This window comes from Zootoca vivipara, chromosome 1, assembly GCF_965207765.1.
Source record: "Zootoca vivipara chromosome 1, rZooViv2.hap1.1, whole genome shotgun sequence".
Classification (NCBI taxonomy): domain Eukaryota; kingdom Metazoa; phylum Chordata; class Lepidosauria; order Squamata; family Lacertidae; genus Zootoca; species Zootoca vivipara.
The window spans coordinates 29,667,720-29,682,734 of NC_142582.1; the positions used below are offsets into that span (position 1 = coordinate 29,667,720).

A 15,015-nucleotide genomic window follows, 5' to 3' on the forward strand; every position below is an offset into this window, starting at 1 on the left:
AAGCATTCTGTGGACTGAAATACAGTGCCCTCCCTGAGCAAATAGTCCTACTCTCATTCTTGAGTTCAGTTAGGCATCATTGGAAGCCAGATAATTCTTCCTGTTTCCTGTAATTGTTTTATTACAACTTCTTGATTTGCCAATTCCCTCTAATTTTATTACGTTCTGCTTCATAGTTCGAGAGAGAAATGAACGACTTCTCATCTTTCACCATATGTGATTAAATTTCTTAGTAATTATGCTGCATTTGCGTTCTGCTAGGTTTACCAGGTTCCATAGCTTGTGTCTTACTTTATTTTTTCAATATTTTTATTTGATTTCCAGCTTTCCTCCCCTTTCCTGTGTGTTCTTTGTAAAATTCTCTTCAAAGGTTTGTACGGTAATTCTTTATTAAAATATATATCACACCTAAACAAGATAACAGGTTTCTCCTCTTTCTCTGTTTGTGTGTTTTGTTTTGCTGGGGTTTTGCTTGCTGACATCTCTACATGGGTTCTTATGCCGAAGACACAATCTTAGTACAGTTTAGTAAGTGGCTTGTTGCAGTGAAAGCAGCAAGCAAACTTTCAGCTGTGCATTCCATTCTCTTTTCCTTCCTCCCATCTTTTCTTTGGATCTTGGCCATAGTAACTATGTAAGCCCAAGCCTGTGGTTGTTTGAAAAACCCACTTCTTGAAACTGTTGTAGCCAGGAAAAAGGCCGAATGAGTCAGATTTATTGGCATTTGGATCTGAAAAGGGCTGTTTTTAGCTGCTGTAGTGCAAACAAATAACTGCCTCGTGGTGGTTAAGAAAAAAGGATGCACTCCTCTTATTCTTCCACATGCTGGCACAATGTTGCATCCATGCAGAAGATTCAGAGCCTTTAAGACAGAGTAGGCAAACTCTGGCCCGCCAAATAAAGTTGGACAACAGCTCCTATCATTCCCATCTGCTGGCATGATGGCTGCGGTAGATGGGAGATGGAGTCTAACAAACATTTAAACCGAGACATGTTCCCAGCTCTGCCTCAGAGAAAGCATTATCCTAGCAGCAACAGAGGCACTTGAAATCTCCAAAGCCCCGTGGCTGAATGACAGTGATCTCAGTGTTACTATTAATGTCATGAGCAATATTTATTGAGTCTGACATAATCAAACATGACCCCTTAGGAGATATATAGGCAACAAACGTATATTGATTTTCTATTTGTCTAACTGGCATTATTTCCCCCAAAGAACCCTTGGAATTATAGTTGAGGATGCTGACAGGGTTACTGTCCATATGGCCAGAGGGAATGACTAGAAAACCATTTTAGGTTTGTGGTACCGATATAGCCTCAGAGTTCTCTTTTGTGAGAGATTACATAATACCATAAGTCTTGATCAACCAGCTTTGTGAATATATAATAAACCGATTAATAATGTTTTATTGCTTTGTTGACGATATTAAGGCATTGGTATTACACCGTCTACACCAGTGATGGGGAATGTGTAGCTTTCCAGATGTTGCTCTCATCATCCATGATTCACTGCCATGTTGGCTGCGACATTGGAGATGGAATTCAACAATATCTGGAGTGCCATGTGCCCCCCACCCCTGGGCTATACTGACTGACAGGGGCTTTCTAGGATTTATTTACGTGGGGCTGGGAGCCTTTCTTCTCAGCCCTACCTGGAGATGCTAAGGTGGAGCAATGGGACAATGCATCTGGTTGTTAACCAGAGATTTGGTTGTTTAAGCCCACCCAGGGATAGGCCGTGGGCAGAATACTTGCATTGTGGGGGGTTGGACTAGATGACCCTCAGGGTCCCTTCCAATTCTACGATTCTATGATTTGCATGCAAAGCATGTGCTCTACCACAGACCTAAAGACCTTCCCCACTTGCCTTCATTGGAGCAGTGAAAGGGACTGACAGCTCAATCACATGAACATTTACTCAGAAGTAGCGATGAGTTGATCTGTCAGTTATGGTTTCTCATTTTTCCACTCTTAAGTTCAGTTATCCACATTTTCACATCAGTTTGCAAAAATAAATAAATAATAATTCAGTGCAAATTTACCCTAATAAATGAAATTTCCTCTAATAAGCCCATTTTTGCAAAGCAATTTCCCCAATTTGCTACTTTCACTGATACAATATAAGCATTTTTTACTTAGCTGGCAAGGCATATTGCAAAACCGGGAGGAGTGTGGATTTCAAAGCATGTCTGTGTATTTCAGTTAATGTATTCTTTCAGACAGTGTGAATTAGGCAGACTCGCCTATAACTGCAAACTGAACCCCCACCCACCCATACTCAGAAGTAGCCCCATCTGTTTCAGTGGCACTTTCTCCCAAGAAAGCATGTAAAGAAGTTTACTCCTGCTTATACTGCTTTTCCAGATGCCAAGTGAGGCTTAATAAAAACAGTATAATATCCATATTTTGCCTAAGGAGAAACAGCAAGATGCAAAGCTCTACCTGGTCACTTGGTCTCCCAATTAGCAACTGTCACTAAACAGAGCAAAGGCACAATTAGAGAGACTCCCCCCCCCACCTTCCTCCCCTTCTGACAGCTTAACCAAAGCTTCTGCTACTTTAAAATGAAATCTCATTTTATTCTGCTGAGGTTTCATCATTTGATTGTGTGCAATTAGCTAATGTAAATGGCTCAGCCACCAGCACCAGTGCAATTGCTCCCTCGCCAACTTCAACTATCTCTGGAAACATTAAAAAAAGAACAACAGAACAGTCTTGTCAAAGGGCAAAGGGAAAAAAAGAAGACTGTCAGCAACAAGTGAGGCGGCCATGTTTTTTTATATATATAAAAAAATCTGGCCCTGCTTCTGGACCTTCTCTCAGCAGTCTGACATTTATGTACTATTCATTAATTTAGATTTACTTACTATAAATATGCTTGCATTGCTTTTTAATTATATTCTCGGAACAACTGACTAAAAGAATAAAAGAAGTCAAATTTAAATATTGGTGAGGGGAAGAGACAGCAGGGAAAATAAAAAGGTATTTTGCTTGGTATCAGAAAGACAATACAGGGAGATGCCCAGGAAAATTCGGGGGGGGGAACCTCTAGTACTAGAGAACCAGCTTTTGAGAAGTGCCCCTCCTTCTCTGGAAGGCCTCTCCTTCAGAGCACCAAAAGCAGAAGGAAATTAAGCAAGAAAAGCTACAACCAATCACAATTTTTCTGTCAAATTTTTGGGTGTCATACTGCTGTTAAAAGCACAGGAGCAAAAGCTGGAAGTCTTTGGGTTGCACCCAATACTTGTGCAATGCACTTTCACTCGTACAGCAAAGCACACTGAGAGCACACCTGCAAAATTTGCTCCCAGAGGGTTGGGAGACCAGAACATATTTTTGAGAGTGTTGTTGCTGTTATTGATTAAATTTGCATGCCTCCCCCTTTATCAGTGGATCCCAGGGCAGTTCACAACATAAAATAACATGTTGGGGTCCCACTGTGTGTGTGTGTGTGGAACCCAACAAGTGCCGTGAAAAATACAACTCCCCCTCCCCCACAGCCCAGCGGTTTTTTATATAAGCAAAAATATTTTGAAAACTGGTGCACAATAATCTTAACCAGACTTACTATGGCATCTCCCACTTCTGCCTCACTGGCTTTGTAAGCAGGGATTGTGGTTCTGCCCAGCAGGGCTGCCTTTCTCAGAAACAGACCTCGGACACTTCAGGTGAACTCAAAACATGAACAGCTTTATAGCAGGCAAGGAGACCAGCTTCCTCCTTGGCCTTCAGGTCCACACTGGCTTCCTCTTCCCTCTCACCCCTACAGGAAGTTCCCTCTTCTGGGACTTCCTCTTGACCTAGGAACTGATTACATAAGCGGAAATGAGAGCATCCCTCACATGGTGCCTGAGGAAAATGGGCTAAAGAAAGGGGAGGGAGGAGTGTGATTCCATATTTCAAGTCATCCAGCTTTTTTACCTCATGTCATCCAACTTTTCTTAATATTTAGCACACTTGTTGGCACCTGAGGAAAAGTGGGGCTAAATAAAGGGGAGGGAGGGGTGTCATTCCATATATCAAGTGATCCAACTTTTTTTTACCTTTTTTTTAAAAAATAAGTAGCACACTTGTTAAATGATCAAAACTTAAGTTTTGGTATTATGGAACGCATTTTTAAAAGAAAAGCCCAACTAGCTTTTCAGATACCTTTTAATTGAATAACTTTCTAAAGAAATGCCTGAAGTAACTGATATACAGTTTGAAGTCTTGTTTATTGTCTAATATTTCACTCCCAAGAAGATCCATTTATGCTAAATAAAACCCAATAAGGCAGACATGTATCTACATTTTAAAAAATGTTATTCCATTGAGCTCCTGAGATGGAAATTTGCAGGTAGCTCTTTAAATGATCATTACATATTTTTTGGGCGAAAATTTTAATAACTTTTTTAACAAATTCAATTTTGTAACTTACGGTAAATTTAAAGGATGCCGATCATATTAAAGCCCATGAAGTTCTGAAAAGATTGATGTTTTAGTTTTGACATATCTCCATTCTGGGCTGAGCTTTTAAGGTTTTTGTGTCATCTGCAAGGTCAAAATGGTCAATTTTTTGAAATTTCAAACCCTCATAACTCATAAACGGGATGAGAATAATTTTTTTTTAATTTAAAAATTACGTTTTGATCATTCATCAGGTGTATAAAATATTAAGACAATTGGATGACATGAGGTAAAGAAAATAGGATCACTTAATACAGAATGGCCCAGGGAATCACCATCCTCTTAGGCTTCCACAAGACAGAATCTTAAGCTCCCTTCTTCATCCTACCATACCTGTGCTGCTTTCACCTGTCCCTGCCAACTTTTGGGCAACATAGATAGGAAGTGAAGGAGCAGGATAGTATTAATGTTTTAATAAGAATTTTAGGCTTAAGTATTAGTTCGTGCCATTATACACAAGCGATCATGGTGGAACTTATATATGTGCAGAGTCTGATCTCTGATCTCTCACTGAGGCTGGATCTATTCTAGATACATCGAAGAAACGATTCAGTTAAACGTGCTGTAAATTTTGACAGGGAAATCCAGTAGGGGAAAAACGAGACTCCACTTCGCCATCTGGTGGCACAGTGTTATATCGCATATACAACGCATATAAATCGCTTTTTCTTTACCAATCTAGCAGAGTCCTAACTCACAATAGAACTTACACTGTATATTTATGTGTGTGTGTATGCACCCCACCCCTTCGGCTTAAACTTTCCACCACAAATCCACAGCGGTTCTCTTTCAGCTTAAAATACAGAACAACAAAGCCCTTGAAGTTGACCCCTGTGAACATAAGAGATAAATCAAAATACGTTTAGTAGCTTTGGCAGGGAAATCTTTATCCTGAACTTGTTTCATTCTTATCTGTCCACAAGGGATTTGCTTGATTTAAGTAGTAAGTTTAGATATTTTGTAGAAGGACATTCTTAACGGTGTATATACTTCCAGAGTCTTTCAGTCAATCCCTGATTAATGGACATAGAATCTGTAATTAAAGCACTGTCAGAAGCCTGAACGTCCCCTAGATAAATCTACTCTCATCTGGTTTTTGTAGTTATTGGGAGAGAAATCAACTTGATTTATCCTTACATTCACATATTTCTACTTTATAATACGTTGGAGAACACTTAGCAATATAATAGCTGAAGAGTAAAAATTCTTACCGGCTTGCTACAAGCATCCTAAAGAAAACTGGCCATTTTGTACACAATAGGTAAAGGCATTGGTACCCTCAAGATGTTACAGTAAGTGCCATGCTTTTAACATTCGGGGTGTGTGTGTTGGTATTATGTACCCTTGAGTACCCCCAGAAAAAATCACTGGTATCATAGGGTGGTTTTGGTTTGGTTTTGCATGCATTACTGAATGCAATGTGTATCCCCCATGTACCAATGCTTTTGGCCCCCAATGCTTTTAGTTTCTTTGTGCTGAAACATGTTTCCACAAGCAGGTTAGACAAGGCAAGAAGCCTTGCATGCAGGAGCTCTAGATGCAGTTTCTAGGATCAGACCAAAGCAGAATAGCCTGCTGGAAGTTCTGGAGAGCTGCTGCCAGAGTAGACAACACTGGGTTAGATGGATTTTATTTTTAAAATAAAAGCTTATTCCATACTATTTTGGTGAGAGTTTCTTTATATTCTTGCACTGTATAACACATCCAATTAGACTGGTCAAATTTCTTTTTTTCTTTTTTTTTAATTTGGGGGAAAAAGGGATATGGTTTGTGGGTAGACAAGGAAAGCAATAACTTCTATCTGCCTGAAGTGGCCTTTGATTCCACGCCAACAATAGGAATGTTATCAGCTTTATGTAGACAGATTTTGACTCTCATAATTGCTCCCTTTGTCAGGTAAAGGGAAGGTGAGTAGTTTTGCTAATGCCATCTGACTTCATGCATCTAAACAGAACAATAATCAAATTTTTGATGTGCGTTGGGGAGAATGCAAGTACAAGGAAGCTTCCTATGTTTGTTCCTAGGTAGATGTGGGGTGCAAGTTTGTGCGAAGCAGCCTTCACTGCAAACAGCAAGCTGATAAAATCAGCAGATAACATAGCCCCCACCTTTTAGACACACCTGCTCATTCTCACTGTGAGTTGCCGCATCTGATCTTCCCACTTGACTCCAATATCTCACAATTACTTCTAGCTGCAATTGTCCCCATATACAATATGTTAACTTTGTTCCTTTGCCAACTCTTCAGACCCAGCCACTATGTGTTGTACAATATTGCAATGCACAAAATGCCCACTCTTCCCTTTTTAACACCCAGGTCAAAAGACCTAGGCCAATTCTCAAGACTGCATGAAAGCTCACATAATAACTGCAGTGTGATGCAAAGTTTGAGACCTTTGCCAATGCTCTCTATTCAGTTTGTGATTTTTTTTTTTTTTGAAGAACAAGTGATTACTTGTTGATGTTGTAAAACCCTTACTGGCCATAATGAAAAAGTATGTAGATTGCTATCAAGGCCCATATTTTAAGTTAAGTGGTTCTGCCATAACATTAAAATTTCAATGCAAAAGCCAATGCAGAAGACACATTATTTTGCTATGAAGCGCCTGAAAAAGTCAGTTCAAGGCAGGGTAGCAGATGGAAATATATTAAAATAAGCCACCCCCACCACCTGAGAACTCAAGATTTAAATTACAAAAAGTTAATAGGATGTTGCATATAAGAATGCTGTTCTTTTTATTTAACTTTTAAGCCCTCTAGTTCGGCTTTCTCCATTATATTAGTAATAGTGCATCCTTCATTTATTTTAGTGAAACAACAGCCTCTTTTCTTTCTTCTATTTCTTTTTAAAACATGCCCCAAACAGCCTAATACAGAAAACCTACTGAGCTTGGCAGGCTTGGAAAACTTCCAGGGACTTTACTGAAACTGAATAGGTTTTGCTCAGATAAAAATATAGAAGATACTTTAACATTATTTGGAAGTATTCATGACTTGGCAGGTGTTTACATTTAGCTGGCTGCTACAGACTCCTGCTAACAAACTAGAGATGTATTAAAACTGAGAGAGAGAGAGATTACGTTACATGGAAAAATCCTTCAGCATTTATACTGCTGGCTCTAAAATGTGTCCTCTAGATCTTTGAACTGTAGATGCTCCCCATCAAAAGAAAAATGTACAATTACTGAGCATATATAGATGAGGCATGCAAATAAAGTTAGTGCAAGGTAAATGCAATGGGCAAGATCTAAGGTCATCTCAATGTTCACACAATGGGATTTGCCCTTTTGTTCTGCCCCGCTGCAGCACACCCCAGAGCAGGTTTTTTTTTGGGGGGGGGCTCCTGGAGGGAAAGAGCAGAAGGGGAAGTATGACTGGTACAAGTGGGACATCACCACTGGGTATCACCCAGCATATTTAGAGAAACAAAAATAGCTTCTGCCCAGACCAAAGGAGGATCTGGGAAGGATGTCTAGAGCACAAAATAAAGTCTAGCTAGATATGCTGTGTTTCTTCAGCAGAATGTGATACCTGCTTGAATTTCTCCCCACCCCAACACACATTTTTTTAAAAAAGCCTCTCAAGTAGCTGCCTGCAAACTGCTACACACACACACACACACCAAGCAGAAAATGGGTGTATCCAAGGTCCAAAAAAAAAGAAAAAGAAAAAAAGACAGAAGCAGGAAAAGGGGAGGGAGAAACAGTAGCTCTTCAGGATCCCAGAGATTCCTATTGCCAGTATCCAAACTTATCAATAACAGCTCCAACTTCATTCATTGGTTTAAAAACAATGACAGCAGAAGCAGCGAGGTTTTTTCATTTCACATAAATGGTTTAGAAGGGTACAAATTTTGCTTCATGACTTTTCTCCTAGGAGGACCACATGTGCTTGCAAGCAAGCAAGCAAGCAAGCAAGCAAGCAAGCAAGCAAGCAAGCAAGCAAGCAAGCAAGCAAGCATTGAGTCTAGGAGCCTTGTGTGGGGTTACCAATGAAAGCCTTCACAGGCACCATGGCACCCATAGGTGCCAAGTTGGTGACCCCTGGTCTATACTGTGGTGGCAGATGGAACTGTAGTTTTTGTTTTGTTTTAATGTTTATTGTTTGGGTTCTTGTAGCTTAGGTCATTGTGACCCGTCCTATGATTGTTTAGTGATGGATGGGGTATATATTTTACAAATAAGTATTAGCAGGAGAAAGAGGAGGAAATACGGAGCCTACTGTATGTTTCTTGGAAACAACCATGTTTCTCCAACGATGTGTAGTTCTGACCTTCCATAGCAACAGAGGATTATGCAATCAAATCTTTTCAGTGCAATTCAGGGCAGGCAAATACATTATTTTAATTCAGCATGGCTATGGCTTACAGCAGACAGAGAGTTGTGTAAGAGAGAACGTTTGTCTATAACACTTTGTCTATTAAGTCTACGTCATGAAGTTACAAAGAAAGGTCTTCTTGCAGTTGTGAAAGGCCCTTCCTCTGGAAGCCTCCAAATGTTGGCTAGTTCACACACCCCTGCACCATATTTCCACCACATAATTTCACTGTAAATGCACAAAATTGCCTTTTACCATCCTAACATCCTAATTTCCAAAGGAGCGTCTCCCCACTCCAAAGGCTGTCAAGCTCAAGCAACTCCTTTTCATCAGTGTAATTGTTCCCACTGGCGAGGTCAACTTCCACTTGCAAGCTTAACTTGCTGACCTGACATTAATCCTGCATTAATTAAAAGGAAAGAAAAGAGGGGGGATAAAACATGCCAAACAGGAATAAATTGAAACTCGCCATTACATTTCATTTGCATAATTAAAGCTCCATAATCTAGAAAGTACATAAATTATGAGACCAAGTTGGGGGGGGGGGGAAGAGGAGACAGACACACACAAAGTAAGCAAATGCTGAAACACGACAGAACAGATTGAGGGCAACAGGCCCAGCAGTTTTTTCACCAAAAAAGGAGAAATATCTGGAGAGGCTCCCTGATGGAACAGCATGCCAAATCTATAAGGCTGCTTCCCCTCCCCCCACCAATCAAGCTATATGGGGGTTACAAGCAACTCATTGATTTTGGCAGCATCACTTTTGCTGATGATGCTGGCCTAATGTGATCAGAATGGTAACTGGCAGTCTCCACATGGCTTATAGGTGTTAAGAGATGTTGGTTCAGTGTTCTTGACACTTGTAAAACCCTCGTCTTAAAAGTACCCCAAGAATAAGTGTAAACATTAGACTTGTGACCAAAAGCGTAAGGATATTTAATGCTGCTATATTATAAATGAATAAAATGCCCTAGCACCCTTCAGCTCATTTATTGGCAACCTGACATCATCCAGATGTTTTCAATTGCAACCCCCATCAGCCCTGGCCAGAATTCAATTTCCCCAAAAACATTCTCCCAGAATTAGTAATCTACCGTGTTTTTCTCAAACTTTGAAGTGTCTCAGAGATTCTCATATTCTGAACTCAGGAAGGACCATAGCTCAATGCAGCATTTCTCAAACTTTGGTCCCCAGCTGTTGTTGGACTACAACTCCCATCAGCCCTGACCTGCTAGCTATGGATGATGGGAGTTGTGGTCCAACCACAGCTGGGGGCCAAAGTTTGAGAAACACTAGCTCAGAGTATCAGATGCAGAGGGAGAGCATCTGCTTTCTACACTGGAGGTCTCAGGTTCAATGTCTGGCATCTGCAGGTAGGGCTGGGGGAGAGCCCAGCCTGAAAACCGCAGAGGGACCTTGCGAGGCAGTGCAGAAAGTACTGACCCTGATGGACCAATGGTATGATTCAGTATAAGGCAGTTTCCTATGTTCCATAATGCCCCAGCGTGCAAGCACATGTAATAATACCTCTGGCTGCTCTCTGGTAAATGGCACCGAGAATCGTGTTATTGTTGGCCAGGTCAAAAAATGACACAGTTGTCTAGCAATATAGGAGGTGCATCTTTTGGAGGTGAAGCAAGCCATGTGGCGGAGCCACAGGTTTTATCTTGGACCTTCATACGGAAGGCAGCAATTCAAGAAGCTAGCATCCAGGAAAAAAACCCAGCAACGACGTATATGTGGAGTTATCTTCTGAAATAATCAACCTTTGGAGCAAAGCATTCCGCAGAAAGGTACCTTTGTCATGCCAAAAACAGATACAAAAGGCTTGGCCCGAAGACACAGGTTGAGGCAACCTGCTGATGCTATTGGAGGTCTAGGTGTGGTCAGTATCTGGGTGGGAAACTGCCAGTGCCACTTTGAGTTCCCATGAAATTAAGGTGTAATATAAACTGAATTTGCTGTTTTCTACTTGTGTTAAAGACTGGTGTGCTCTACAACAGTGATGTCTCAGAGATTATGGGGAAGAATACAAGTATTGTTAATAAATAAATAAATAAGAACAGGTGGAGAGCTGATAATTACCCCCTTGCAAGCCTGAGAATAATATACGTTTTATCTCTTGGTGCACCCCCCCCGCGCTTTTAAAGGCTTTCATGGGTTCCACCTATCGAATAACACTAACAAACAGATGCAGGCAAAGCAATTTAAATACACCCAAGTTAATGAGTATTGTGGTCTAAATATTTAGCAATTATCAACGGGCCAGGAGGAAAATGAATGCAATTAATTAATGCTCAGTTATGAAAGCACAATAAATCAAGAGGGATGTGAGCCAGCTGGACAGATTACTTACAAAAATATTCTGTAAAAGGAATTCATATCTACTTTATTCTGCGTCTTTTCAAATTTTTTTCAAAGGGATATAAACTGTGAAAGGTACTGGGTTCATGAGTACTGTGGAAATGAAGACAAGAAAGTGCATAATTTTATGTTTTGGTATGCCAGCTTGACAAATAAGAAATAGATGAACTTCACAAAAATGAGAAAATGGTAGAAATGCTTGGATATATATATATATATATATATATATATATATATATATATATATATATATATACCTGATTTTACAACTCACAATGAGCATACAGATCTGTTGTATTTGTTCCTTAACAGTAAACACAGAAAAGAATGAAGAATGAGCAGGGATCTACTTTCCATGGATGAGATGTTCACATTTATTTCCCCTCCCCCCCGTAGGCATAAAAAATGGCAGTGAAGTACTCTGTGCATGAGGCAAGGGATAAGAAAAGTGCAGATATACTGGACCGGAGGTTTGTGCTTCAAAATTACACCATTCATTTTAAAAACAAAATGATATTTATTTATAACATTTCCTTGTATGCTCTCTCTTCCCCCCCCCCTCTTTAAAAGATGTCAGCTTTTGAAATCAGTTTTAAAATGACGCACGGCATTACAAATGATGGCACTTCCAACCAATGTGGCGTTTCCATATTTACACCAACTGAAAAGAAATTTACAAGACATGATAGCATATAACCTTGACATTTAGTAACAGCAGTAAAACAAGAAGGGCATCCATATTTTTTTTCTGTACAAACTATGAGAACAGGACTCTTATTCACATTTTCTTTTTCTTTTTAAAAAAAATCATCTGTAATTTGTTCTGACCTACACATTTCCCAAAGCCGTTTCCCCTCAATTCTCAAACCTTTCGTCACATTGCCCACACCTTCACCAGACTATAGGAACTACAAGTAATTAGATCTAACATCTAAACAGAGCAAAAGTTCTCCCTTTCCAATTTCCTCTTCCAAATTTTCTCCCATCTTCAAAGATAATCCCCTCTAGGGGGGGAAAAACCCAACCTCTTCCTTGTTTCCTTCTTTGCAATTCACTTCCACATTTCCCCCTCAAAACAGCAAACCCATAACTCAATCGCTTTTCAAAAAAAGTTAGAAAGATATGTTTCTGTTCGTGATTTTCTAATGCTACACCCATGAGTCAGGTGACCCAGGGTATTGTTCTGCTCTATAGGAAGGTCGTCTGGTGGAATAGAAGTCTACATAGTTTGTGGCTGATTTCAGTCCATACTGTGTTGTGTAATCTGTAGCAGATGGGAAGTGAACTCGGTCATCAAAATATGGGTCCTCATAGCTATGCGGAGACTGCAAATATAACCTGTATGCATCATAGTTCTTTCTGTTGGAATCATCTTGACTGTAGTACAACTGCTGATGCTGTTGAAAAAGCAAAAAGAAGGGAAGGAAAAATACATTAGTTCATCTATGCATAGCTGTAGTAGCAATTTACCCACTCACATGAGCATGAGATGTGTGGCAACATTTTTGCACACAGAAAGAAAGCCTTTTGTAAAACCATTCTCAAACTATATGTTCATTAGTCTCTTTCAGACCCATATTTCCATTGGGGAGTGGGAGTGGGGATGTGTGTGTGTGTGTGTGGAAATAAATGTAGTAGTCTGGAAAAGGACATACTGTAGCTATCTAGGTTTCTGGCCCCCAGGAAAGGAAATAATAATAATAATAATAATAATAATAATTATTATTATTATTATTATTATTATTATTTATTATTTATACCCCGCCCATCTGGCCAGGTTCCCCCAGCCACTCTGGGCGGCTTCCAACAAAATATTAAAATACAGAAATCCATCAAACATTAAAAGCTTCCCTAAACAGGACTGCCTTGAGATGCCTTCTAAAGGTCTGGTGATTGTTATTCTCTTTGACCTCTGGTGGGAGGGCATTCCACGGGGTGGGTGCCACTACCGAGAAGGCCCTCTGCCTGGTTTCCTATATACCACACTGCAACATTTTGTTGCAGGCTCCGTTGTATAATCCCCAATTGTTCTACAACTAGTATGGCCTATGTTGCAATGTAAAAGAGGATGAATTCCCATTTCTTGGTACAATTTTATTTTTTCTGCAATTCTGATTATGCCCAAGGTATCTTAAGAATATGATGCTCTTTCCTATTCTGTCCTCTGAGTCTTCCCAATTCTTACAAATATTATGTCAACATCTGAACAAACTTTTAGGAGTGAAGACAGGTGTAAAGGACTCCCAATCAAGCTGATCCGTTGTTTCCCCAGCTCTTACATCAGGGGCTCTTGCTGCTGTGGCACTTCATCAGCCTCCTCTTGGTAAAGATACTTATGCTGTTGTTTATTTCTTTGGCCTTTTTTCATTCTTTCCTAATTGCAATTCTTGTTGTGCTGTTGACTTTCTAATTTTACATCCCTAAACACTTGCACTTCTTTAAGAATGCATAATTAGTTATTCCTGGGTGAGGAAACGATTCATTTGCATTTATCACAGCACATAATTTGCAAATGTTGCTTATAGATTTACAGCCTGAAGATGTTTTGCATGCCACTATGGTGTAACCCTGTGTCCTTTGTTCAGTTCCTGTCTAGCACTTGTTATAGATCCTTGACACAAATGTTCACTTTACATTTTTCATTTTGCTGGATAGTTCTTTAAACAAACAAACAAACAAAAACCACACCCAGGAATATAACTTTGACTTCTCCATATTTTCTTGCATCAGTTGCCCATTCCTTTGTGCTTATCTCTTGAGAAATCCTATTACTGAAATGAATAAAGCCGTAAACTTGTGAGCAGTCTGGAGTCTCAGGGAGGAATCCAACTAGGGTCTTTACACTTGCTGAAATACTTTTGATCCAGCATAGGTGCCTGCTAACAGAAGGCAAGGGGATATATATAGGTACACGTACACACACACACACACACACACACACACACACACACACACACAGAGCACCACTTTCCACCTTGTTCTGGTGAATCCCCCAACTCTCTAGAGCTGATTTTCGGGAACTGCTAGGGGATGCAGGGGAGAGGGAGAAGTGGCAAAAATTGCCTCCTTTCCACTTCTGTTAGCAGTTACCTTTGCAGGATGAAAAGCGCTCTTCTGCGAGTGCAAGAGATTGGGTTCTACCATAAATCTGATGAGATTGGGTATTTCAAAGAATTTGGTGCAAACAAACTAGCAAAGCCCACGTGGCCACTAGACACTGAAGATAGGTGGGAGACAGCAGGGCTGCACAACTGGTGACCCACCAAGATGAACAGGGCTCACTAGCCACATTTGACAGGTATCTAACATTCCTCCTGGTAGTTCACGCAGCCCCAGGCACGCAGCATAATAGGAAGTTTATTGAATCTGGTGGTGGGCTGCCAGGTTCAGCAGCTTAATAGGTTACAAGTTGTACAGGCCTGTGGTGGGGAAAGGGTGATCCAAAAGGGTATATTAAAAGGGAAATGCGGAAGGTTGTGTAATACGCTGCAGTTTTATTTCACAGAAATTAGAAAAAATAATATTCCAACAGAAGATTTGTATGGAATGGGATAAGATGGAGCCTTGCTTTTACTACTGCACTGCAGCTGCAGTGTTGAGAATCATAATCAAGGCACCGTAGCATTCTGAGATCATTGCCTGAAGTTAGAAAGTTACTTTAGGCAGCAGGAATCCATCAATGAAAATGGTTTAAGAGCCATTAGGTTAAAGGAAAATGCACTCCCTCCTGGTGATCAATATGGCCATCTTTTAAATTAAGATTTCAGCTATTACCTGCAGACGCCTATTTTGGTCTCTTGCTGGTGAAGAATAGGAACTGATATAAATTGGCGAAGGCTTGCTGGACCCTGTGGGAAAACGGCAACAGAGTATTAAAAGCAATAT

General features: G+C 40.2%; 1 protein-coding gene across 26 annotated transcripts in view; it reads right to left on the reverse strand.

The window, feature by feature from the left end:
• Positions 1 to 11,129: 11,129 nt before the first annotated feature.
• PKP4 (plakophilin 4) overlaps positions 11,130 to 15,015 on the reverse strand; it is a 102,659-nt gene continuing 98,773 nt past the window's right edge. For 25 of the 26 annotated variants that reach the window (XM_088651910.1, XM_088651899.1, XM_088651891.1 and 22 more), the window contains 2 exons: positions 14,905 to 14,978; positions 11,628 to 12,527 (listed from right to left, as the gene is read on the reverse strand). In XM_088651910.1, coding sequence (XP_088508036.1) covers positions 12,279 to 12,527; positions 14,905 to 14,978 — 323 coding nt within the window. In that variant the 3' untranslated portion in view covers positions 11,628 to 12,278. Of the gene's footprint in view, positions 12,528 to 14,904; positions 14,979 to 15,015 lie in introns of all 26 variants that reach the window. The other variant, XM_060280025.2, reaches the window with a different exon arrangement.